Below are 24552 nucleotides of genomic sequence, written 5' to 3' on the forward strand. Positions count from 1 at the left end.
TGTAATAAGAGAGGATAGAATGTTCCATAGAAACTGGAATTATCTGTTCTGCAGTTTTATCCTGAACTTACAGTGATGTCTTTTGTAAACTGCTTTTACAGGGAATATCACCAGCCTTTGAATGTGGAAGGAGAAATGTTTGCCTGTTCTGTCTGTGGGAAAAGATTTCAAACATCACTGTGACTGGAAAAGCACCGAGACACACACACCCGAGTGAGAGTGTTCCAGTGCACTGACTGTGGAAAGAGCTTTAACCAGTTACACAGCCTGAAAAAGCATCGCACCATTCACAGCGGGGAGAAACCGTACACGTGTACTGTGTGTGGACGAGGCTCCAACTGATCATCCAACCTGGAGAGACACAAGGACACCAGCACCACGGAGAAACCGTGGAAATGTGGGGACTGTGGGAAGGGATACAATTACCCATCCCAGCTGGAAATTCATCGACGCAATCACACCGGGGAGAGGCCGTTCACCTGCCCCGTGTGTGGGAAGGGATTCACTTGGGCATCCGTCCTCCGAACACACCAGCGAATTCACACTGATGAGAGACCGTTCAGTTGCTCTCTGTGTGGGAAGAGGTTCAGGCAGTCAGCCACCCTCATTGGGCACAAACGTATTCACACCGGGGAGAAGCCGTTCACCTGCACGGTGTGTGGGAAGGGATTCATTTCTTTTTCCCACCTCACTCTTCACAAGCGAGCTCACACTGGAGAGAGACCGTTCATCTGCTCTATGTGTGGGAAAGGATTCAGTTCTTCATCCAACCATTTGAGACACCAGGCTGATCACACTGAGGAGAGGCCGTTCACCTGCTCTGTGTGTGGGAAGGGATTCACCCGTTCATCCCACCTTCTGACTCATCAGCGCATTCACACCGGGGAGAGGCCATTTACCTGCTCTGTGTGTGGAAAACAATACATTTGTTCATCCCACCTCACTGCTCACCAACTTGTTCACTCTGATAAGAGACCTTTTAAATGTTCTGATTGTGAGAAGAGCTTTAAAAGCACAAATGAGCTGGTGAAACACCAGCGAGTTCACACTGGGGAGAGGCCGTTCGCCTGCTCCGTGTGTGGGAAGCGATTCACTCGTTCATCCCATCTGCTGGCACACCAGCGAGTTCACAAGTGACTGCAGGGGTTGGATTCTGCTGTTAATCTCATCCAACAGCTTGCATTTAGATAGCACCTTTAACTCTGCTGCCTGCATCCTAACTCGCACCAAGTCCCGTTCACCTGAGAATATAGAATTCTGGTGTCAGAAGTGGGATCTCAACGGACGATCACCGAGAATTCGCGAAATTAAGAGCCGAACTAGTTTTGGACGTGAGAGGAGGAAATGGGCCCCCGGAGTGAGTATGTTTAAATTTACCACTTCGGTTTTCCTCTGATCCGTAAGTCCGATAAAAGTTTTGCCACTCGCTAATTCTTGTGTGGTGTCCCGACGAGATCTGGGTCAATCTGGCGAATACTGTGTAAACTTAGGAAATAAGTATCCAAGTCGGGTAAAGCGCCGGCCTCGTATTTCACTTGGCCCGCTCAGGCTCCGATTGGACTAAAAAGTAGATAAGTGATTTTAAAGAAAGAGAAAAGGAATACTTGAAAGAAAGTAAAAAGAGAGAGTCGGGGACTCTAGAGCTATAGCAACTTGTACTCGGGGAGTGCAAGATAAGGGTCGTACGATTAGAATAATTAGGCTAAGAATACCTGTACCAGGCGGTGACAGAGGCTAAATTTACGATTTGAATAATTAGGCTAAGAATACCTGTACCAGGTGGTGACAGAGGCTAAGAATACCTGTACCAGGCGGTGACAGAGGCTAAAATTACTATTTGACTATAGACGACTCACTGTGTTTTTGTTAAGTCTAAGTGTTGTACTGTGTTTTTGTTAAGTCTAAGTATTGTAAGTATTGTAGTGTTGCGTTGCATTTTGTGTGCCGGTATCCGTGAAATATATAAGACACGTGCAAAAAGTAACTCGAATCCTGAAAAAGAACCCTTAGTGTAAGAGAACCATGGGTAATTACCTAGATACCACAAGTGATGAGGGCAGTGCCTTACAAACCTTATGTGACCAATACCCGGACAAAGCCCAACAATTGAGACAACTCTCAGGGGGTTTAAATAAAAAGTTAGGCAGCGAACAATGGCCACTAGGGGGTCCCAAAAGCTTAGAAACGGTTAAACAAGCTCAAGAAGTGATTTGGAAAAAGAATATGGGAAGTAAGACTAAGAAACTAATTGGACTCTGGCGACAGTATTGCCAAGAAATTAAAGACAGTTCCCTATTAGCCAGCTGGCAAGAGAACGCTGTTAAGTTAGGAATAAAGCTAACTGAAGGAGGGAATCCTAAACCCATTGAAATACTTAAGAAAGAATGTGCACATGAGAAAAGGTCAAAATCTGAAATGGCGCCAGATAAAAAGGATAAAAATGAACTACGTAGTTCAATGGTTGGCCTTAGGTTGAAAGAGGGAGACGGAACAGATGAGGACTTAAACAATTGGACAATTAGAACTCCTACTGCGCCACCTCCTCAGCCACCCCAATATAATAACATTTATCCCGACCTACCTCTTACAAATCAGACTGGCTTGATCCCTATTACGTCCGTTACCAGTCCACCGACACCCTCCCTTACTGTCCCAAGTCACTCCCCAATCACGCCGATTTCTGATGTTTATATAGACCCTGTTGCTTGTCGAACCCGATCGAAAGATCCAACAAATCCCAAGAAAGACGTGAAACCGGGGAATACCCCTAGTCCGAATTGGCAGAAGAAGAAGAAACGTAGACCCAGACAATTAGTACAACATAAACCAGCAAAAGCAGATGACACTGACTCATGTAGTGACCTTACTGATTCTGAAGACAACCTTTCACCCTTAAACAGTTCCGACTCAGAACCCGAAATTAGCCTTACTAAACCAAAACGAACGCCCAGAAATCTGCCGGTAAGAACAATGCCAAACCCGAATGCAGCGGCTGCCGCAGCCAACCCCACCATAGATGTATTTTTCCCTTGGAAACCTAATGAGATAATGGCTATCCTAACCGGTATGCCAGACAGGAAAAAGGCGCCGGCTAGGTTTGTGGACTTTCTTCGAACCACGATACAGGTGTACAATGCAGACTCCCGAGATCTATGGGCTTTGATTCAACAAGTTTTAACTCCTTCCGAACACACTAGATTTTTGGAACGCCTGACTCACCCTAATCATGCCGCTTTAGAGGCCGCCCACGCCCTCACAGCTGATAGGGAGCGACGCATGTTTGCAGCACTCAATGCTACACTCCAAAAACCTATCAATATATCTAATGTCCTAGATACTAAGCCAAAGAAAGATGAGGGACCTGAGGAATTTTTGGAAAGATTCTGTGAGGTTTATCAGGGACAGTCAGGGGGCACCAATTACCAAGCAGGAGCCAATTCACCCCAATTCTGTGCCATTCTGATGAACTGTCTCCTGGCTGCTGTGGCGACAGCCGTTAAAACCAATAATATGAACTGGGCAGAAAATACTCCAACTCAAATGGCTCGAGCCGTAAAGTATCATTGGAAAGAGGGTAAAGGAGGGGGGAACCAACCCCAGAAGACAGTCAAAACAGAATATGTCGTGAAGGAAGTCCCAATTCAACCACACACGATAGACAAGACAGGGTATCAGATGGAACCTCAATACTGTAACCCTGGAGGGGTAGACTCTCAGAATTATGGATATTACCCTCATCCAAACGGCTTCAATGCTACTGCATACGGCCAACCCTACGCCACTCCACAACAGAATTACGGAGGTAGAGGAAGGGGTAGAGGACAAGGACGGGGATACCAAGGTCAAAGACAAGGGCAGTGTTATAACTGTGGAAAGGATGGACATTGGGTCAGAGACTGCCCATCCTTAGCCTCTGGAGACCCACCTAGGAGAGGCAGGGGAGGATGGAGAAAAAACGGAGGAGGACCTAGAGGCAGGGGAGGATATACCAATTTCTCCCAGAATAATCCATTCCCACAGAATTGACTAGCTAATCTAGTGACCAGCAGTTCACAGTCGGCCCAAGAACCCTTATTAATGTTGCAAATCCAGGATCAATGGTACCCCTTTTTAGTAGACACTGGAGCCGCCATGTCCTCTGTCCAATCGGACCTTAAACTTCCCCGATCCAACAAGACCCAGGAATTATCAGGCTTCCAAGGTCAAAGGACCAAGTATGCTATGTCAGAACCAGTTCAGGTGACCTACAAAAATCAATCTGCAACCCACCAATTTGTAATCACTACCGGCTTGGACTGCAATTTAATGGCCAGAGACTTACTATGTGCATTCCAACTCAAACTTGATTGTGGTGATGAAGGAATAGCAATCGGACATTGGGCAAATAAAAGGCAATGTTATGTTTCGACTACACCTCAATGGTGGTCACTCGACCTCAATGCATCCTCCTATCATGTGACACTGGCATATGATCGAAGTGGAAAGGATAGGACCCTTGAGGAGTATTTTAAAAATCAGGAAGGTACGGAATGGACAATCTACCTCAAGGCTGTAGTAACTGGACCTGAGGGAAAAGCAGAGTTTGTGCAGGTCCCCTTACACTTGTGGAAGCAGCCTTCGACAGTGGCCCCTCATATCACGCGGGAAGTTAACCAGTCTTTCCACGCCAAAGATTTGGGGCCCATGGTAAAACGAGCGATCGATCAGGCAAACCCTGAATGCCACCAGCCGCAACAGTTACCCGGAGGTCTGATGGTCCAATTTTACCAAAACCCTGAGCCTAGCCTGACAGTGGTGCACCGTCATGTAGGGAAAGATATACTGGAGTATGTGAATCCCCAGGTATGGGCCGAAGACCCAACGCATGTAGGTCTAACCGGCATACAACCCATTGAGATCCCAGTGAAGGAAAATGTGACCTTGCCAACGGTACGACAATACCCTTTGAAGCAGCAAGCTATTCCGAGTATAGATAGACTCATTAAGGGATTGTTGGAGCAGGGAATTTTGGTAACATGCCAATCCAGTTGTAATACACCCATCCTAGCTGTTCCGAAAACTGGTAAGCCTGACCAGTATCGCCTAGTGCAGGATTTACGAACAATAAATGCAATTGTTCAGCCACTTCATGCACTGGTACCTAATCCAGCACACATCTTGGCCTCGATACCTGCTGATGCTAAAGTTTTTGCGGTAGTCGACCTCCAGCATGCCTTTTTCTCCCTACCACTGGCCGCTACTAGCCAATACCTTTTTGCCTTCACGTACAATGGCCAGCAGTATACGTGGACTCGATTACCCCAGGGCTTTGTGAATTCACCCACCCTGTTTTCGCGGTGCCTTCAACAGCAATTACAGACACTGACATTAAATCGTGGCTCTAATCTGATCCAGTATGTGGATGACCTTCTCATTGCCAGCCCTGATGAGCTAAGTAACAGAGAGGACACTATTCAGTTGTTGAACTATCTCTCAGAATTGGGATATGTGGTATCTCCAGCTAAAGTACTAGTGGCTAAGAAGACAGTTAAATTTCTTGGAGTTATGTTATCAGCAGAGAACCGCAGTCTGGAAACCAGTAGAATACAGCCAATATGCGAGACACCAGCCCCTAAAACGGCCAAACAAGTCAGACAGTGGCTGGGAATGGTTAATTATTGTCGACAGTGGATACCTAATATTGCAGTATTAACCAAACATCTGACTCCCTACACGGCTAAAGAGGGAGAGTTTGAGCTGGAACTAGAGGCACAGCAGGCATTTGAGGAATTAAAACAGGATCTGGTCCAAGCACCAGCCCTGGGACGACCCCTGCACGATAGACCATTCCAGTTATACTGCACAGTAATGAACGATTGCTCAACAGCAGTCCTGACCCAGAAGCATGGAGATAAGCATCGACCGGTAGCTTATTATTCATCAAAAATGGATCCGGTAGCTTTAGGACATCCCTATTGCACCCAGATCCTTACAGCCGTCTACAACAGTCTACAGTCAGCCGCTAACATGACACTTCAGCAGGATATTACTGTGTATAGCTGTCACTCAGTCACTGCGTTACTGGGGCAATTGCAGACCCAACACCTGACTACCGCCAGGCAAAATAAGTATGAAATATACTTACTGAACAATCCTAGGCTTACATTTAAACACTGTAGCACTATCAACCCTGCCAGTTTCATTGCAAACCCGCCTTCCGAGAGTGATGAACCAAGCCATGATTGCTTACACCTCATTAAGGATGATACCTCAGTCCGACCGGATTTGTTTGACACTCCTATTACGGATCCCGGTATTACCATGTATACGGATGGCAGTTCTTCAATTGATGACATGGGAAAACGAATTTCTGGTTATGCAATTGTGAATCAGGAAGGTGTCACCTTAGAATCAGCAGCCTTTGAATCCCTTTTTTCTGAGAACTGTTTGCACTCATACGAGCTTGTACTTTGGGAGAAGGATTACGAATTAATGTACATACAGACTCTAGATATGCCTTTGGAGTAGTTCACGACTTTGGACAATTGTGGAAAAATAGAGGATTTCTAACCTCTTCGGGCAGTCCGATCTCACACCGTCAGTTAGTTTCAGACCTCCTGCAAGCCCTTTTACTCCCCAAACAGATAGCTGTGATTAAATGCTCTGCCCATACCACTGGCCAAAACCCGGTAGATATAGGAAACCGCCGCGCTGATGAGGCGGCCAAAATTGCTTCTAGGAGTCACCAAATGATTGTGCCCCGAATTATGAGGCAGACTAAAAATTCCAACAAGAATCAGTCTACCTCGGAAAAACTAATGCCAACCATCCAAGAGGTGATTAAGTTGCAGGAGGACGCTCCTGATAGTGATAAGCATTTGTGGGGAGAATTGGGATGTGTATATAACCCTTTGTCAAAACTCTGGACTACTCCCGCGGAACAGACTTGCATGTCTGATGAGTTAGCTCTTTGGGTTATTGAATGTGTACACTTTGCAACTCATTGTGGTGCCAGGGCAGTGAGTGATGTGCTTCTAAGTACTTGGTGGCATCCAAGGCTTCAAGCAATAGCACAGAACATTAGCGATCGATGCCTGACTTGTCAACAACACAACCCTGGAAAGGGAGTGTCTTGCGAATGGGGAAAAACCCCTTTACCGGAGGGTCCCTTTGAGACCCTGCAAATGGACTACATTGAGTTGGAAAGATGTCAGTGTTACAAATACGTACTTGTCATTGTAGATGTATTTAGTAAATGGATCGAGGCATATCCAACCACAGACAATAAAGCCTCTACTGTTGTTAAGGTATTGCTGAGAGAGATCATACCTCGGTATGGTATTCCAACTCGGTTAAGTTCTGACAACGGTCCTCACTTCACTGCCGAAGTGAACAAGGAACTTTGTAGCCAGTTGAACATTCATCAGCAATTGCATTGTGCTTATCGACCACAGGCTGCAGGACTTGTCGAAAGAACCAATCAGACTCTGAAGAACAAACTTGCTAAACTGGTAGCCGAAACCGGCTTAACCTGGTTGAAATTGCCTCCTGTGGCTCTCTTTCAGATCCGCACCACACCCGCGGGTAAAGCACGACTTACCCCTGCTGAGATTATCTATGGTAAACCACTCAAGACTCCCTGGAACCAAAATGCTGCTACAACGGTGCATTTTCACCATATGACTGAAGAAATGACGACCTATGTCTTGGCTCTTACTAAGGTTTTACGTGGGCTGCATTCACAAGTCCGTGCTGCATATGGTGAACTTCCTGACTTATCTGGTTCTCTAAAAATTGAACCAGGTTCGTATGTGATGGTTAAGAACTGGACTCGTAAAAGTCTAGATCCAAGGTGGGAAGGTCCATATCAGGTCTTACTAACAACCCCGACTGCAGCTAAGGTCGAGGGAAGAAGCGCATGGGTGCACTTCCACCATTGTAAATTGATTGGAGAAACCAATCAAAAGGGGGGGAGATAATCAGTAGATTTCAGTACAGTATAGAGTAGATTTTACGAACAATCATTAGTTTTATTTTAATTGATAAGAGACTACAGAACTCATGCTCGGCCTTGATAAAGGTGACTGCAGTTTTACGAGGTCTGGTGTTGTGTTTGGATTGTTTTGGCCTGCCAAAATCCTACTTTTATTATACTTATTATATGATTTTTAATTTTTAATTTTTAAAATTTTAGCTTTAAGTTTTTAACTTTGGATCTTGTGTAAGCAGTTTGTTTTCCAGATTAATAACTAATAAGTCGCATTGATTGATCACGGAGGATCAAGATGAGGACCTTATTACTGCTTCTGAGCGTTATCCTGCTCGCGGGCGGGGCGTTCAATCAACTGAAGAAATGCAAGAAAATCACACCTGGAAAAACCGTCCACCTGTGCCGAAGAGATATTCTCCAGTACAAAGACAAGAATCTTAAAGCTTTCGGATCCTGGAACGTGACTAAATGGGACTTCTGTAATGGACTATTAAAAAAGGAAATCAGCATCAGAGGAAATTGAACTACCAAGTATAGAGGGTGAAGCGAGTGAGATGTTAAAGGAGCAAGTCGAGAAAGAATTAATGGAGGAGGAGTATAATAGACTCAATAAAGTAGAGATGAACCAGTAGGATGAAGCCCAGAATCACAGGGTACCTTAGATGGTTATCATGGAATGATAAAAGGGGGGAATGAGAATATAGAATGCAAAAATAAGGTAACAACTCGCTCCGCATGGCCAAGGACCCTGCCAACCTAAAATGGAGGACCCTGTTAGCCTAAAATGGTGGTGCAATGTCGACATCGCTGAGTCACTTGCATATTGTAAGAGATGATCATGTTAACTCGGGAAAAGCTAAACTGATCTGTGGCTGCTAATATGGCTGGCACCCACGATGTCACACCTTGCTGGTGGAAACAGTGTAGGGCGGAGTGCAGAGGATATACAGACAATAGGCGATCAGAAAACACATTACCATTATTGAAAACGCATTACCATACTGATTAGGTGATCGTGAAACCATTACCCGCATATTTCCTAAACTATAAACCATTCAATGAAATGTGACTTCTTTATTTCAAACTGCCAGGCCAGGAAATCAATTTAAATGTGTACGTGCCCAGCTCGGGATTGGTGCAGACTGTAAGATGTGTTAATGTCTTTTCAAAAGTAAAGTATAATAATGTGACCCACAGTATGAAAGATTGCTTGCTCTGGTGGAACCTGTCGAGACTCTGCTGGAGTCAGAACTGTGCTGTATCAGAGTAAGTCTCCCGGGACGACAGAATAAAACAACTGTTGAACTAAACCAGTATTCGACTCAGTGTTTGTACTGAACCAGATTGAGGACCAAAAAATCCGTTTCAACACACCCATCTCCCCTGTGCTCGCTGACCTACATTGGCTCCCGGTTGAGTAACGCCTCGATTTTAAAATTCTCATGCTTGTTTTCAAATCCCTCCATGGCCTCGCCCCTCTCCTTATCTCTAACCTCCTCCAGTCTTACCACCCTCCAAGATCTCTGCCCTCCTCCAATTCTGCCCTCTTGAGCATCGTCCATTTTAATCGCTCCACCATTGGCAGCTGTGCCTTCAGCTGCCTGGGCCCTAAGCTCTGGAATTCCCTCCCTAAACCTCTTTGCCTCTCTTTCCTCCTTAAAGACGTTCTTTAAAACCTACCTCTTTAACCAAGCTTTTGATCACCTGCCTTAACATCTCCCTGCCTGGCTCGGTGTCGAGCTTTCGTGAAGTGCTTCGGGCACTTTATTAAAGACACACACAGCAGAAACACATTAATCTGATGGGAGATCACTGACACACCAAGCCACGAATAGAGATATTAGGACAGGTGACTAAAAGCTTGGTCAAAGAGATAGATTTAAAGGAGCGTCTTAAAGTATAAGGGGGAGGTAGCGAGGCGGAGAGATTTGGGGAACATCAGAACTAGGAGCACTCACTTAGTGCCCAACAATCTATCGATCTCAGCCTTGAATATACCCAACGACTGAGCCTCCACAGCCCTCTGGGGCAGAGAATTCCAAAGATTCACCACCCTCTGGGTGAAGAAATTCCTCCTCATCTCAGTCCTAAATGGCCGCCCCATTATCCTGAGACTGTGACCCCTGGTTCTGGACTCCCCAGCCAGGGGAAACATCCTCCCTGCATCTACCCTGTCAATCCCCCTCAGAATCTTGTATGTTTTAATGAGATCACCTCTCATTCTTCTAAACTCCAGAGAGTATCGGCCCATTCTACACAATCTCTCCTCATAGGACAGCCCTCTCATCCCAGGAATCAATCTAGTGAACCTTTGTTGCACCTCCTCTAAGGCCTTAGGTACCGAGATCAAAACTGTGCACGGTACTCCAGGTGTGGTCTCACCAAAGCCCTATCTAATTGCAGCAAGACTTCCTCACTCTTATACTTCCACCCTGCCACCCCATTGCAATAAAGGCTAACATACCGTTTGCCTTCCTATTTGTTTGCTGTACCTACGTGTTAACTTTCTTGCTGTACCTACGTGTTAACTTTCTTGCTGTACCTACGTGTTAACTTTCTTGCTGTACCTACGTGTTAACTTTCTTGCTGTACCTACGTGTTAACTTTCTTGCTGTACCTGCGTGTTAACTTTCTTGCTGTACCTACGTGTTAACTTTCTTGCTGTACCTGCATGTTCTGGGAGGGAAATCCAGAGCTTGAGGCCTCGGCAGCTGATGGCACAGCCGCCAATGGTGGGGCGATGGAAATCAGGGATGTGCAAGAGGGCAGAATTGGAGGCGCGCGGAGATCTCAGAGGTTCACATGGCTGGGGGCTACATAGATAGGTACTGAATCTCTTCATTCTGGCAGTTGGGGGGTTGTTTCTGATGTCAATAATCCCCTCTCACCTTTGATGTGTGAATGGCCCATCATGCCTGCAAACCTCGTTTTACATATAAATCCATTCAGCAAATTTATTGATCAAATGATGAACACGTAAACAGACCATGGTCCAATCCTCCAGCTCTATATTGACAGGAGGAAGTCTGTTCTATAACTCGAGGACACGCTCTGAATGGTGGTAATCACAAGTAGACTTTTAGGGGTACGGTAGCAAATTGGTAATGTTACCGGACCAGTAATCCAGAGACCCGAGTTGAAATCCCACCACAGCAGCTGGGGGATTTAAATTCAGTTAATTAAATAAATCTGGAATTAAAAAGCTAGCATCAGTACCATGGTAAACACCCGGTGCTGTTTCGTAGCACCAGCCTGTGTAACCAAGGGAAAGAGAGAATGGAACATTACTGAGAGAGTGGAACATTACTGAGAGAGTGGAACATTACTGAGAGAGTGGAACATTACTGAGAGAGTGGAACATTACTGAGAGAGTGGAACATTACTGAGAGAATGGAACATTACTGAGAGAGTGGAACATTACTGAGAGAGTGGAACATTACTGAGAGAGTGGAACATTACTGAGAGAGTGGAACATTACTGAGAGAATGGAACATTACTGAGAGAGTGGAACATTACTGAGAGAGTGGAACATTACTGAGAGAGTGGAACATTACTGAGAGAGTGGAACATTACTGAGAGAGTGGAACATTACTGAGAGAGTGGAACATTACTGAGAGAGTGGAACATTACTGAGAGTGGAACATTATTGAGAGAGTGGAACATTACTGAGAGAGTGGAACATTACTGAGAGAGGAACATTACTGAGAGAGTGGAACATTACTGAGAGTGGAACATTACTGAGAGAGTGGAACATTACTGAGAGAGTGGAACATTACTGAGAGTGTGGAACATTACTGAGAGTGGAACATTACTGAGAGTGTGGAACATTACTGAGAGAGTGGAACATTACTGAGAGAGTGGAACATTACTGAGAGAGTGGAACATTACTGAGAGTGTGGAACATTACTGAGAGAGTAGAACATTACTGAGAGAGTGGAAAATTACTGAGAGAGTGGAACATTACTGAGAGAGTGGAACATTACTGAGAGAGTGGAACGTTACTGAGAGAATGGAACATTACTGAGAGAGTGGAACATTACTGAGAGTGGAACATTACTGAGAGTGTGGAACATTACTGAGAGTGGAACATTACTGAGAGAATGGAACATTACTGAGAGAGTGGAACATTACTGAGAGTGGAACATTACTGAGAGTGTGGAACATTACTGAGAGAGTGGAACATTACTGAGAGAGTGGAACATTACTGAGAGAGTGGAACATTACTGAGAGTGTGGAACATTACTGAGAGAGTGGAAAATTACTGAGAGAGTGGAACATTACTGAGAGAGTGGAACATTACTGAGAGAGTGGAACGTTACTGAGAGAATGGAACATTACTGAGAGAGTGGAACATTACTGAGAGTGGAACATTACTGAGAGTGTGGAACATTACTGAGAGTGGAACATTACTGAGAGAATGGAACATTACTGAGAGAATGGAACATTACTGAGAGAGTGGAACATTACTGAGAGAGTGGAACGTTACTGAGAGAGTGGAACATTACTGAGAGTGGAACATTACTGAGAGAGTGGAACATTACTGAGAGAGTGGAACATTACTGAGAGAATGGAACATTACTGAGAGAGTGGAACATTACTGAGAGAGTGGAACGTTACTGAGAGAATGGAACATTACTGAGAGAGTGGAACATTACTGAGAGTGGAACATTACTGAGAGTGTGGAACATTACTGAGAGTGGAACATTACTGAGAGAATGGAACATTACTGAGAGAGTGGAACATTACTGAGAGAATGGAACATTACTGAGAGAATGGAACATTATTGAGAGAGTGGAACATTACTGAGAGAGTGGAACATTACTGAGAGAGGAACATTACTGAGAGAGTGGAACATTACTGAGAGTGGAACATTACTGAGAGAGTGGAACATTACTGAGAGTGTGGAACATTACTGAGAGAGTGGAACGTTACTGAGAGAATGGAACATTACTGAGAGAGTGGAACATTACTGAGAGAGTGGAACATTACTGAGAGAGTGGAACATTACTGAGAGACTGGAACATTACTGAGAGAGTGGAACATTACTGAGAGTGGAACATTACTGAGAGTGGAACATTACTGAGAGAGTGGAACATTACTGAGAGAATGGAACATTACTGAGAGTGGAACATTACTGAGAGAGTGGAACATTAATGAGAGTAGAACATTACTGAGAGAGTGGAACATTACTGAGAGAGGAACATTACTGAGAGAGTGGAACATTACTGAGAGAGTGGAACATTACTGAGTGGAACATTACTGAGAGAGTGGAACATTACTGAGAGAGTGGAACATTACTGAGAGTGGAACATTACTGAGAGAGTGGAACATTACTGAGAGAGTGGAACATTACTGAGAGAGTGGAACATTACTGAGAGAGTGGAACATTAATGAGAGTAGAACATTACTGAGAGAGTGGAACATTACTGAGAGTGGAACATTACTGAGAGAGTGGAACATTACTGAGAGAGTGGAACATTACTGAGAGAGTGGAACATTAATGAGAGAATGGAACATTACTGAGAGAGTGGAACATTACTGAGAGAGTGGAACATTACTGAGAGAATGGAACATTACTGAGAGAATGGAACATTACTGAGAGAATGGAACATTACTGAGAGAGTGGAACATTACTGAGAGAGTGGAACATTACTGAGAGAGTGGAACATTACTGAGAGAGTGGAACATTACTGAGAATGGAACATTACTGAGAGAGTGGAACATTACTGAGAGAGTGGAACATTACTGAGAGAATGGAACATTACTGAGAGAGAGGAACATTACTGAGAGAGGAACATTACTGAGAGAGTGGAACATTACTGAGAGAATGGAACATTACTGAGAGAGTGGAACATTACTGAGAGAATGGAACATTACTGAGAGAATGGAACATTACTGAGAGAATGGAACATTACTGAGAGAATGGAACATTACTGAGAGAGTGGAACATTAATGAGAGAGTGGAACATTACTGAGAGAGTGGAACATTACTGAGAGAGTGGAACATTACTGAGAGAGTGGAACATTACTGAGAGAATGGAACATTACTGAGAGAGTGGAACATTACTGAGTGGAACATTACTGAGAGAGTGGAACATTACTGAGAGACTGGAACATTACTGAGAGAGTGGAACATTACTGAGAGAATGGAACATTACTGAGAGAATGGAACATTACTGAGAGAATGGAACATTACTGAGAGAATGGAACATTACTGAGAGAGTGGAACATTACTGAGAGAGTGGAACATTACTGAGAGAGTGGAACATTACTGAGAGAGTGGAACATTACTGAGAGAGTGGAACATTACTGAGAGAGTGGAACATTACTGAGAGAGTGGAACATTACTGAGAGAGTGGAACATCCCTGAGAGAGTGGAACATCCCTGAGAGAGTGGAGCATTACTGAGAGAGTGGAACATTACTGAGAGAGTGGAACATTACTGAGAGAGTGGAACATTACTGAGAGAGTGGAACATTACTGAGAGAGTGGAACATCCCTGAGAGAGTGGAACATTACTGAGAGTGGAACATTACTGAGAGAGTGGAACATTACTGAGAGTGGAACATTACTGAGAGAGCGGAACATTACTGAGAGAGTGGAACATTACTGAGAGAGTGGAGCATTACTGAGAGAATGGAACATTACTGAGAGAGTGGAACATTCCTGAGAGAGTGGAACATTCCTGAGAGAGTGGAACATTCCTGAGAGAGTGGAACATTACTGAGAGAGTGGAACATTACTGAGAGATTGGAACATTCCTGAGAGAGTGGAACATTACTGAGAGAGTGGAACATTACTGAGAGAGTGGAACATTACTGAGAGAATGGAACATTACTGAGAGAGTGGAACATTACTGAGAGAGTGGAACATTACTGAGAGAGTGGAACATTACTGAGAGAGTGGAACATTACTGAGAGAATGGAACATTACTGAGAGAGTGGAACATTACTGAGAGAGTGGAACATTACTGAGAGTGGAACATTACTGAGAGAGTGGAACATTACTGAGAGAGTGGAACATTACTGAGAGAGTGGAACATTACTGAGAGTGGAACATTACTGAGAGAGTGGAACATTACTGAGAGAGTGGAACATTACTGAGAGAATGGAACATTACTGAGAGAGTGGAACATTACTGAGAGAATGGAACATTACTGAGAGAGTGGAACATTACTGAGAGTGGAACATTACTGAGAGAGTGGAACATTACTGAGAGTGGAACATTACTGAGAGAGTGGAACATTACTGAGAGTGGAACATTACTGAGAGAGTGGAACATTACTGAGAGTGGAACATTACTGAGAGTGGAACATTTCTGAGAGAGTGGAACATTACTGAGAGAGTGGAACATTACTGAGAGAGTGGAACATTACTGAGAGTGTGGAACATTACTGAGAGAGTGGAACATTACTGAGAGAGTGGAACATTACTGAGAGAGTGGAACATTACTGAGAGAGTGGAACATTACTGAGAGAGTGGAACATTACTGAGAGTGGAACATTACTGAGAGAGTGGAACATTACTGAGAGTGGAACATTACTGAGAGAGTGGAACATTACTGAGAGTGGAACATTTCTGAGAGAGTGGAACATTACTGAGTGGGGTTATTATTGTCAGCAAGAATGGTACAAGGGACAGTCCATGAGCCCAGCCAGGGCTCAGAGCCCGAGTCAGACCAGAAGACTGTGACGCAGGAAGTCGGTGGATTATTAACCTCTTACCATGCAGGATGTTGGCAGAGAATTAACCTTTCAATGATCATGAAGCAGAAGAATCAGCCATTCGGAGTTTTGAATTGCATTACTGATTTAAAGGTTGTATGCATCGCTAGCTGTAAACTTGTACTGTTTTAATGTTAATAAAACTATTAGTTAGAAAAGTTTAAAGTCTTGTTTGATCTCACCTCTGATTACCCTAAAGAGTTAAGAGAGTAAAAACAAACACCTTACAGAGGAGAGTCCGGGATCTGTGGAAGGGAGGCTGAAGGCTTCCTGGAGGGGCCTGGATGAACATTCCTGCTCCTCCTGTCCCACAAGGAGTGGCAAAAAAATGCAGTTAGCTTCTGAAACCTGCATTTCACTGCCGGGTTTCCTGAGCCCTGGGAAAGCGGGCCGTCAACTATTAAATTTAAATCAGGCTCCCAATTGCCCGGTGGGAGCATAACTTAAATATGATAATGAAGTTTCCCGCCTCTCCACGGCGGGACACTTGCACGGCTTGAAATATGCCGGCATAAAAATGGTGGCAGGTGTGTCTCTTTAAAAATCTACCTCACTCCCGCAGGCAAGCAGAGGCACTCTGCCAGAAACTTCCAAAAAAACCACACCACACAACAAAAAGGTGAAGCTGTGTGGGTCCCTTTAACTGCCAACTACACAGAGACAGAGCTCCTACTGTCCCTTTAAGAATGAGTCAGGTGTTCAGATGCAGATTGCTAGGGGTGGGGAGAGGGAAGAGACAGTCCGGTCTCCTTGCTTATGATCATTAATGGCCGCGGCCCCTGTGTTTCTGTCCATTTGATTCATTGCCGCTCCGCCTCCATCTCACTGCGATCAGTGAAATCTCCAATTAAGGACCATCAATGGCAGCGACTATTGCCCAGAATGGCCCACGCGGAAGAATCCGCCCCAGTTCAGTCACAGGAGCGCAGGCGCGGGACAGGCTCTGCGCGGTCGGCGGGCGGAGCTGCAGGTTGGCGGGAGCGGGGTCGGGAGATTAATAAATTGCGGGTAGGCCGCGCCGCAGGGTTTATAAAGTTGGAGAACGGCCTCAGGCCCGAATGAGATCCCACGGCCCGGTCTGTGTTCCACCGGACGGCAGCGGTGAGGCTTTTTCTCGGTGACAGGCCTGGGCTATATGGGAATTCAAGGGGGGGAAAGGCGAGCCCGGTCGCCATCTTGGTAGAGGAAGGAGGGAGAGCACGGTTTTATTTGGATCAGAGCGCATGCGTGGCCATCTTGGTGCAGGAACAGAGTGTGGGCGGGGCTAAAGGGTCCCAGTGACCAGGAGAGACAATCATTGACTCACTGATTTTATTCTCACTCTGCACACAACGGGTGTAGAACTGAACCCAACCAGAGTAGAGGGAGGGAGAAAACTGGGAGTGGAGGAAAGAAATGTTGGAGATGGTGCGATGAGTTTGGATTTCATTCTCCCAGTTTCTCCGTCTCATGTGTTCTGACGATGTGACCTTCCATACTAGTGCATCCGATATCTCTTCCTTTTTCCTTAACCGAGGATTCCCCTCTACTGTGGTTGACACGGCCCTCGACCGTGTCCGTTCCATTTCCCACACTTCTGCTCTCACCCCTTCCCCTCCCTCCCAGAACCACGATAGAGTTCCCCTTGTCTTCACTTTTCACCCCACCAGCCTCCACATTCAACGGATCATCCTCCGCCATTTCCGCCACCTCCAGCGTGATCCCACCACCAAACACGTCTTCCCCTCCCCTTTCAGCATTCTGAAGGGACCACTCCCTCTGCAACATCCAGGTCCACTCCTCTATTACCCCCAACACCCCTTCCCCTGGCACCTTCCCGTGCAAGCACAGGAGATGCAACACCTGCCCTTTTACCTCCTCCCTTCCTACCGTCCAGGGCCCCAAACACCCCTTCCAGGTGAAACAGCGATTTACTTGTACTTGCAATCTAGTATACTGTATTCGCTGCTCACGATGTGGTCTCCTCTACACTGGGGAGACCAAACACAGATTGGGTGACCACTTTGTGGAACACCTCCGTTCAGTCTGTAAGGGTGACCCCGAGCTTCCGGTCGCCTGTCACTTTAATTCCCCGCTCCACTCCTACTCTGACCTCGGCCTCTTACACTGTTCCAAGGAAGCGCAACGTAAGCTCGCGGAACAACACCTCATCTTTCGATTAGGCACTTTACAGCCTTCTGGACTCAACATCGAGTTCAACAATTTCAGGGGAGAGGGCAGGGAAGTGGACGTGAGTCTAGATTCAGATCAGCCATGATCCTATTGAATGGCGGAGCAGGCCCGAGGGGCCGTATGGCCTACTCCTGCTCCTATTTCTTATGTTCTTATGTAACCTCTGCCTCTATTTTTTCAGGCGGCTGCTGTTGATGATTCTGCCATTTGCAACATTTCACCACTCCTACCTTTCACCCTATCACAGACCGTCCCTTTTGTTCTTTCCTCCCCGGCCCCCTTTCCCTGCCCCTGCACCTGGTTAAAATCTGTTACATCTCTAACTTTCTCCAGTTCTGACTGATAGGGTAATCTGTAGGTTTGGATAACCTTTAAATGTATATTATAGTTGCGTTAGAAGCTATGCTATTAAAATGTAACTGTAACTGCAAGGTATGATGGGAAGCTTGACCAAAATCAGACCAAAGCATAGTGTCAGCATTTAACAGTAGCAGTAGTTGTAATAAAGTTTCTCCACGAAACCTTGAATCAGGAACAATGAACAAAGATAATGGTAACTGGAGATTGGATAAGATAAACAAAACTGCTGAAAGGCACCTTGGTTCCGGGACAGTTGAGATAGCGGGAAGCATCTGCCAAAGCCTACGTAACCAGTAATTAATGGTTGAACAATTATCGGTAGCAGATTGATTATGTATAAATATACTGCGACAACCATTGTAAATTTGAGAGACTTCGGTACGCTGAAGGCTCTCCCCTGCATGCTTGTAATAACGTTTCTCTCATATCAGAGCCTACCCGTGACGCCGAGTGGTTTCTTTCCACAACAACTTGGCGTAGTCGGCAGGATCCGCTGCTAGTACCGAAACAAGGGCACCATTCCGGGACCAACAGACAAAGTGGGGTGAGTACATTAATTTATACCACCCAGTAGTTAGGTCTGTGGGCACGGAGTGGTCCCTCGGACTATCAGGGATCTCGAACAATATGAGTCAGAACGGCTGTCATGTGAGAGAGAGAGAGAGGGCAACATTGCAAAGTGGTTGTGGTCGCCGACGGCCAGGTGAGGGCCGGGGGAGAGAGGTAAATGGATGTCTCTCTGGGGGTAGAAGACCCCCGCGATTTCTAAAAGAGTTAAGTTTCGCCGATGGCCAGGTGAGGGCCGGGGGAGAGATCTTAATGAGTGTCTCTCTGGGGGTAGAAGACCCCCGCGATTTCTAAAAGAGTTAAGTAGGTAAGATGGCCGAGGGAAAGCTGGGTCCTCAGGGATCCATAACGAAGTATTTGTCAAATAAACATGACAAGGTAATAAAAAGAATGGTAAAGGAAGGCTGGGATCCTGAATGGATTCCCAACCAGCAGAAAGACATGTGGAGGAAGGAGAGCAAGAATAAGGAGGAGAAAGCAATCGTGGTTTTTTGACAGGTCATAGAAACATAGAAGATAGGAGCAGGAGTAGGCCATTCGGCCCCTCGAGCCTGCTCCGCCATTCAATGAGATCATGGCTGATCATCCAAATTCAGTACCATGTCCCTGCCTTCTCCCCATATCCCTTGATCCCTTTAGCCTTAAGAAATATATCTAACTCCTTCTTGAATATATTTAATGAATTGGCCTCAACTGCCTTCTGTGGTAGAGAATTCCACAGGTTCACCAGTCTCTGGGTGAAGAAATTCCTCCTCATCTCTGTCCTAAATGGCTTACCCCTTATCCTTAGACTGTGACCCCTGGTTCTGGACTCCCCGGCCATCGGGAACATCCTTCCTGCATCTAGTCTGTCTAGTCCTGTTAAAATTTTATAAGTTTCAAGGAGATCCCCTCTCATTCTTGTAAACTCCAACGAGTATAAGCCCAATCGACCCAATCTCTTCTCATACGTCATTCCTGCCATCCCAGGTATCAGCCTGGTGAATCTTCGCTGCACTCCCTCCATGGCAAGAACATCCTTCCTCAGATAAGGCGACCAAAACTGCACACAATACTCAAGGTGTGGTCTCACCAAGGCCCTGTACAACTGCAGCAAGACATCCTTGTCCTTGAACTCAAACCCTCTCGCTACGAAGGCCAACATACCATTAGCCTTCTTAACCACCTTACTGCAACTGCTTGGGAAAATACGCCCCATTCTCCGGCCCCGGTGGCAGCTTGCACTATTGGACCAGAGGAAGTAAACATGGTGCAACTGCACAAAGATACATCAAAAGAAGAGAGAGAGGTATGGGAGAGTCATGGGGCAAAGGAAGATGTGACTGGGGTATGGGAGAGTCACGGGGCAAAGGAAGATGTGACTGGGGCATGGGAGAGTCACGGGGCAAAGGAAAATGTGACTGGGGTATGGGAGAGTCACGGGGCAAAGGAAGATGTGTCGGGTATGGGAGACTCACGGGGCAAAGGAAGATGTGACTGGGGTATGGGAGAGTCACGGGGCAAAGGAAGATGTGACTGGGGCATGGGAGAGTCACGGGGCAAAGGAAGATGTGACTGGGGCATGGGAGAGACAAGGGGCAAAGGAAGATGTGACTGGGGTATGGGAGAGTCATGGGGCAAAGGAAGATGTGACGGGTATGGGAGAGACATGGGGCAAAGGAAGATGTGACTGGGGTATGGGAGAGTCACAGGAAAAGGAAGATGTGACGGGTATGGGAGAGTCACGGGACAAAGGAAGATGTGACTGGGGTATGGGAGAGTCATGGGGCAAAGGAAGATGTGACGGGTATGGGAGAGTCACGGGGCAAATGAAGATGTGACTGGGGTATGGGAGAGTCACGGGAAAAGGAAGATGTGACTGGGGTATGGGAGAGTCACGGGACAAAGGAAGATGTGACTGGGGTATGGGAGAGTCACGGGAAAAGGAAGATGTGACTGGGGTATGGGAGAGTCACGGGGCAAATGAAGATGTGACTGGGGTATGGGAGAGACACGGGGCAAAGGAAGATGTGACTGGGGTATGGGAGAATCACGGGGCAAAGGAAGATGTGACTGGGGTATGGGAGAGTCACGGGGCAAAGGAAATGTGACTGGAGTATGGGAGAGTCACGGGGCAAAGGAAGATGTGACTGGGGTATGGGAGGGACATGGGGCAAAGGAAGATGTGACTGGAGTATGGGAGAGTCACGGGGCAAAGGAAGATGTGACTGGGGTATGGGAGAATCACGGGGCAAAGGAAGATGTGACTGGGGTATGGGAGGGAAATGGGGCAAAGGAAGATGTGACTGGAATATGGGAGAGTAAAGGGGCAAAGGGAGATGTGACTGGGGTATGGGAGAATCACGGGGCAAAGGAAGATGTGACTGGGGTATGGGAGAGACATGGGTCAAAGGAAGATGTGGTTGGGGTATGGGAGAGTCACGGGGCAAAGGAAGATGTGACTGGGGTATGGGAGAGTAACGGGGCAAAGGAAGATGTGTCTGGGGTATGGGAGAGTCACGGGGCAAAGGAAGATGTGTCTGGGGTATGGGTGAGACAAGGGGCAAAGGAAGATGTGAGGGTATGGGAGAGTCACGGGGCAAAGGAAGATGTGACTGGGGTATGGGACTGTCACGGGGCAAAGGAAGATGTGACTGGGGTATGGGAGAGTCACGGGGCAAACGAAGATGGGACTGGGGTATGGAAGAATCACGGGGCAAAGGAAGATGTGACTGGGGTATGGGAGAGTAACGGGGCAAAGGAAGATGTGTCTGGGGTATGGGAGAGTCATGGGGCAAAGGAAGGTGTGACGGGGTATGGGAGAGTCAGGGGGCAAAGGAAGATGTGACTGGCGTATGGGACAGTCATGGGGCAAAGGAAGATGTGACTGGGGTGTGGGAGAGACATGGGGCAAAGGAAGATGTGACTGGTGTATCGGAGAGTCATGGGGCAAAGGAAGATGTGACTGTGGCATGGGAGAGACATGGGGCAAAGGAAGATGTGACTGGTGTATCGGAGAGTCATGGGGCAAAGGAAGATGTGACTGTGGCATGGGAGAGACATGGGGCAAAGGAAGATGTGACTGGTGTATCGGAGAGTCATGGGGCAAAGGAAGATGTGACTGTGGCATGGGAGAGACATGGGGCAAAGGAAGATGTGACTGGTGTATCGGAGAGTCATGGGGCAAAGGAAGATGTGACTGTGGCATGGGAGAGTCACGGGGCAAAGGAAGATGTGACAGGGGTATGGGAGAGTCACGGGGCAGAGGGAGATGTTACTGGGGTATGGGAGAGTCACGGGGCAAAGGAACATGTGACGGGTATGGGAGAGTCACGGGGCAAAGGAAGATGTGACTGGGGTATGGGAGAGTCATGGGGCAAGGGAAGATGTGACGGGTTTGGGAGTGTCACGGGGCAAAGGAAGATGTGACTGGGGTATGGGAGAGTAATGGGGCTAAGTAAGATGTGATGGGTATGGGAGAGTCACGGGGCAAAGGAAGCTTTTGACTGGGGTATGGGAGAGTCACGGGGCAAAGGGAGATGTGACTGTGGTATGGGAGAGTCACGGTGCAAAGGAAGATGTGACTGGGGTATGGGAGAGACACGGGGCAAAGGAAGATGTGACTGGGGTATGGATGAGTCACGGGACAAAGGAAGATGTGACTGGGGAATGGGAGAGCCATGGGGCAAAGGAAGATGTGACTGGGGTATGGGAGAGTCATGGGGCAAAGGAAGATGTGACTGGGGTATGGGAGAGACATGGGGCAATAGAAGATGTGACTGGGGTATGGGAGAGACATGGGATAAAGGAAGATGTGACTGGGGTATGGGAGAGTCACGGGGCGAATGAAGATGTGTCTGGGGTATGGGAGAGTCATGGGGCAAAGGAAGATGTGATTGGGGTATGGGAGAGTCACGGGGCAAAGGAAATGTGACTGGGGTATGGGAGAATCACGGGGCAAAGGAAAATGTGACTGGAGTATGGGAGAGTCACGGGGCAAAGGAAGATGTGACTGGGGTATGGGAGGGACATGGGGCAAAGGAAGATGTGACTGGAGTATGGGAGAGTCACGGGGCAAAGGAAGATGTGACTGGGGTATGGGAGAATCACGGGGCAAAGGAAGATGTGACTGGGGTATGGGAGCGAAATGGGGCAAAGGAAGATGTGACTGGAATATGGGAGAGTAAAGGGGCAAAGGGAGATGTGACTGGGGTATGGGAGAATCACGGGGCAATGGAAGATGTGACTGGGGTATGGGAAAGTCACGGGGCAATGGAAGATGTGACTGGGGTATGGGAGAGACATGGGGCAAAGGAAAATGTGACTGGGGCATGGGAGAGACATGGGATAAAGGAAGATGTGACTGGGGTATGGGAGAGTCACGGGGGGAATGAAGATGTGTCTGGGGTATGGGAGAGTCATGGGGCAAAGGAAGATATGACTGGGGTATGGGAGAATCATGGGGCAAAGGAAGATGTGACTGGGGTATGGGAGTGTAATGGGGCAAAGGAAGATGTGACTGGGGTATGGGAGAGTCAAGGGGCAATGGAAGATGTGACTGGGGTATGGGAGAGTCACGGTGCAAAGGAAGATGTGACTGGAGTATGGGAGAGACATGGGGCAAAGGAAGATGTGACTGGGGTATGGGAGAGACACGAGGCAAAGGAAGATGTGCCTGGAGTATGGAAGAGACATGGGGCCAAGGAAGATGTGACTGGGGTATGTGAGAGTCACGGGGCAAAGGAAGATGTGAGTGGGGTATGGGAGAGTCAAGGGGCAAAGGAAGATGTGACTGGGGTATGGGAGTGTCACAGGGCAAAGGAAGATGTGACGGGTTTGGGAGAGTCACGGGGCAAAGGAAGATGAGAATGGGATATGGGAGAGTCACGGGGCAAAGGAAGATGTGACTTGGGTATGCGACAGACATGGGGCAATGGAAGATGTGATTGGGCCATGGGAGAGTCATGGGGCAAAGGAAGATGTGACTGGGATATGGGAGAGACATGGGGCAAAGGGAGATGTGATTGGGGTATGGGAGAGACACGGGGCAAAGGAAGATGTGACTGGAGTATGGGAGAGACACGGGGCAAAGGAAGATGTGATTGGGCCATGGGAGAGTCACGGGGCAAAGAAAGATGTGACTGTGGTATGGGAGAGACAAGGGGCAAAGGGTGATATGACTGGGGTATGGGAGAGACATGGGGCAAAGGAAGACTGGGGTATGGGAGACACATGGCGCAAAGGAAGATGTGACTGGAGTATGGAAGAATCTCGGAGCAATGGAAGATGTGACTGGGGTATGGGAGAGTCATTGGGCAAAGGAAGATGTGACTGGGGTATGGGAGAGTCACAGGGCAAAGGAAGATGTGATTGGGGTATGGGAGAGTCATGGGGCAAAGGAAGATGTGACTGGGGTATGGGAGAGTCACGGGGCAAAGAAAGATGTGACTGGGGTATGGGAGAGTCACGGGGCAAAGAAAGATGTGACTGGGGTATAGGAGAGACATGGGGCAAAGGAAGATGTGACTGGGGTATGGGAGAGACACGGGGCAAAGGAAGATGTGACTGGGGTATGGGAGAGACATGGGCCAAAGGGAGATGTGATTGGGGTATGGGAGAGTCATGGGGCAAAGGAAGATGTGACTGTGGTATGGGAGAGACATGGGACAAAGGAAGCTGTGGCTGGGGCATGGGAGAGTCACGGGGCAAAGGAAGATTTGACTGGGGTATGGGAGAGTCACGGAGCAAAGGGAGGTGTGACTGGGGCATGGAAGTTAGAAGG

The 24552-nt window shown here is 47.1% G+C and overlaps 1 protein-coding gene across 1 annotated transcript; it reads left to right on the plus strand.

Moving 5' to 3' along the window:
* Nucleotides 1-342: 342 nt before the first annotated feature.
* On the plus strand, nt 343-14909 carry LOC147118904 (uncharacterized; the record flags this gene model as incomplete). Its single annotated transcript, XM_085983992.1, has 1 exon — nt 343-14909. A coding segment is annotated over one exon (795 nt), but the record flags the coding sequence as incomplete, so codon positions are not given.
* Nucleotides 14910-24552: the final 9643 nt, after the last annotated feature.

This window comes from Somniosus microcephalus, chromosome 4 (assembly GCF_052327205.1).
Source record: "Somniosus microcephalus isolate GS21.2 chromosome 4, FLI_Smic_1.0, whole genome shotgun sequence".
Lineage (NCBI taxonomy): Eukaryota > Metazoa > Chordata > Chondrichthyes > Squaliformes > Somniosidae > Somniosus > Somniosus microcephalus.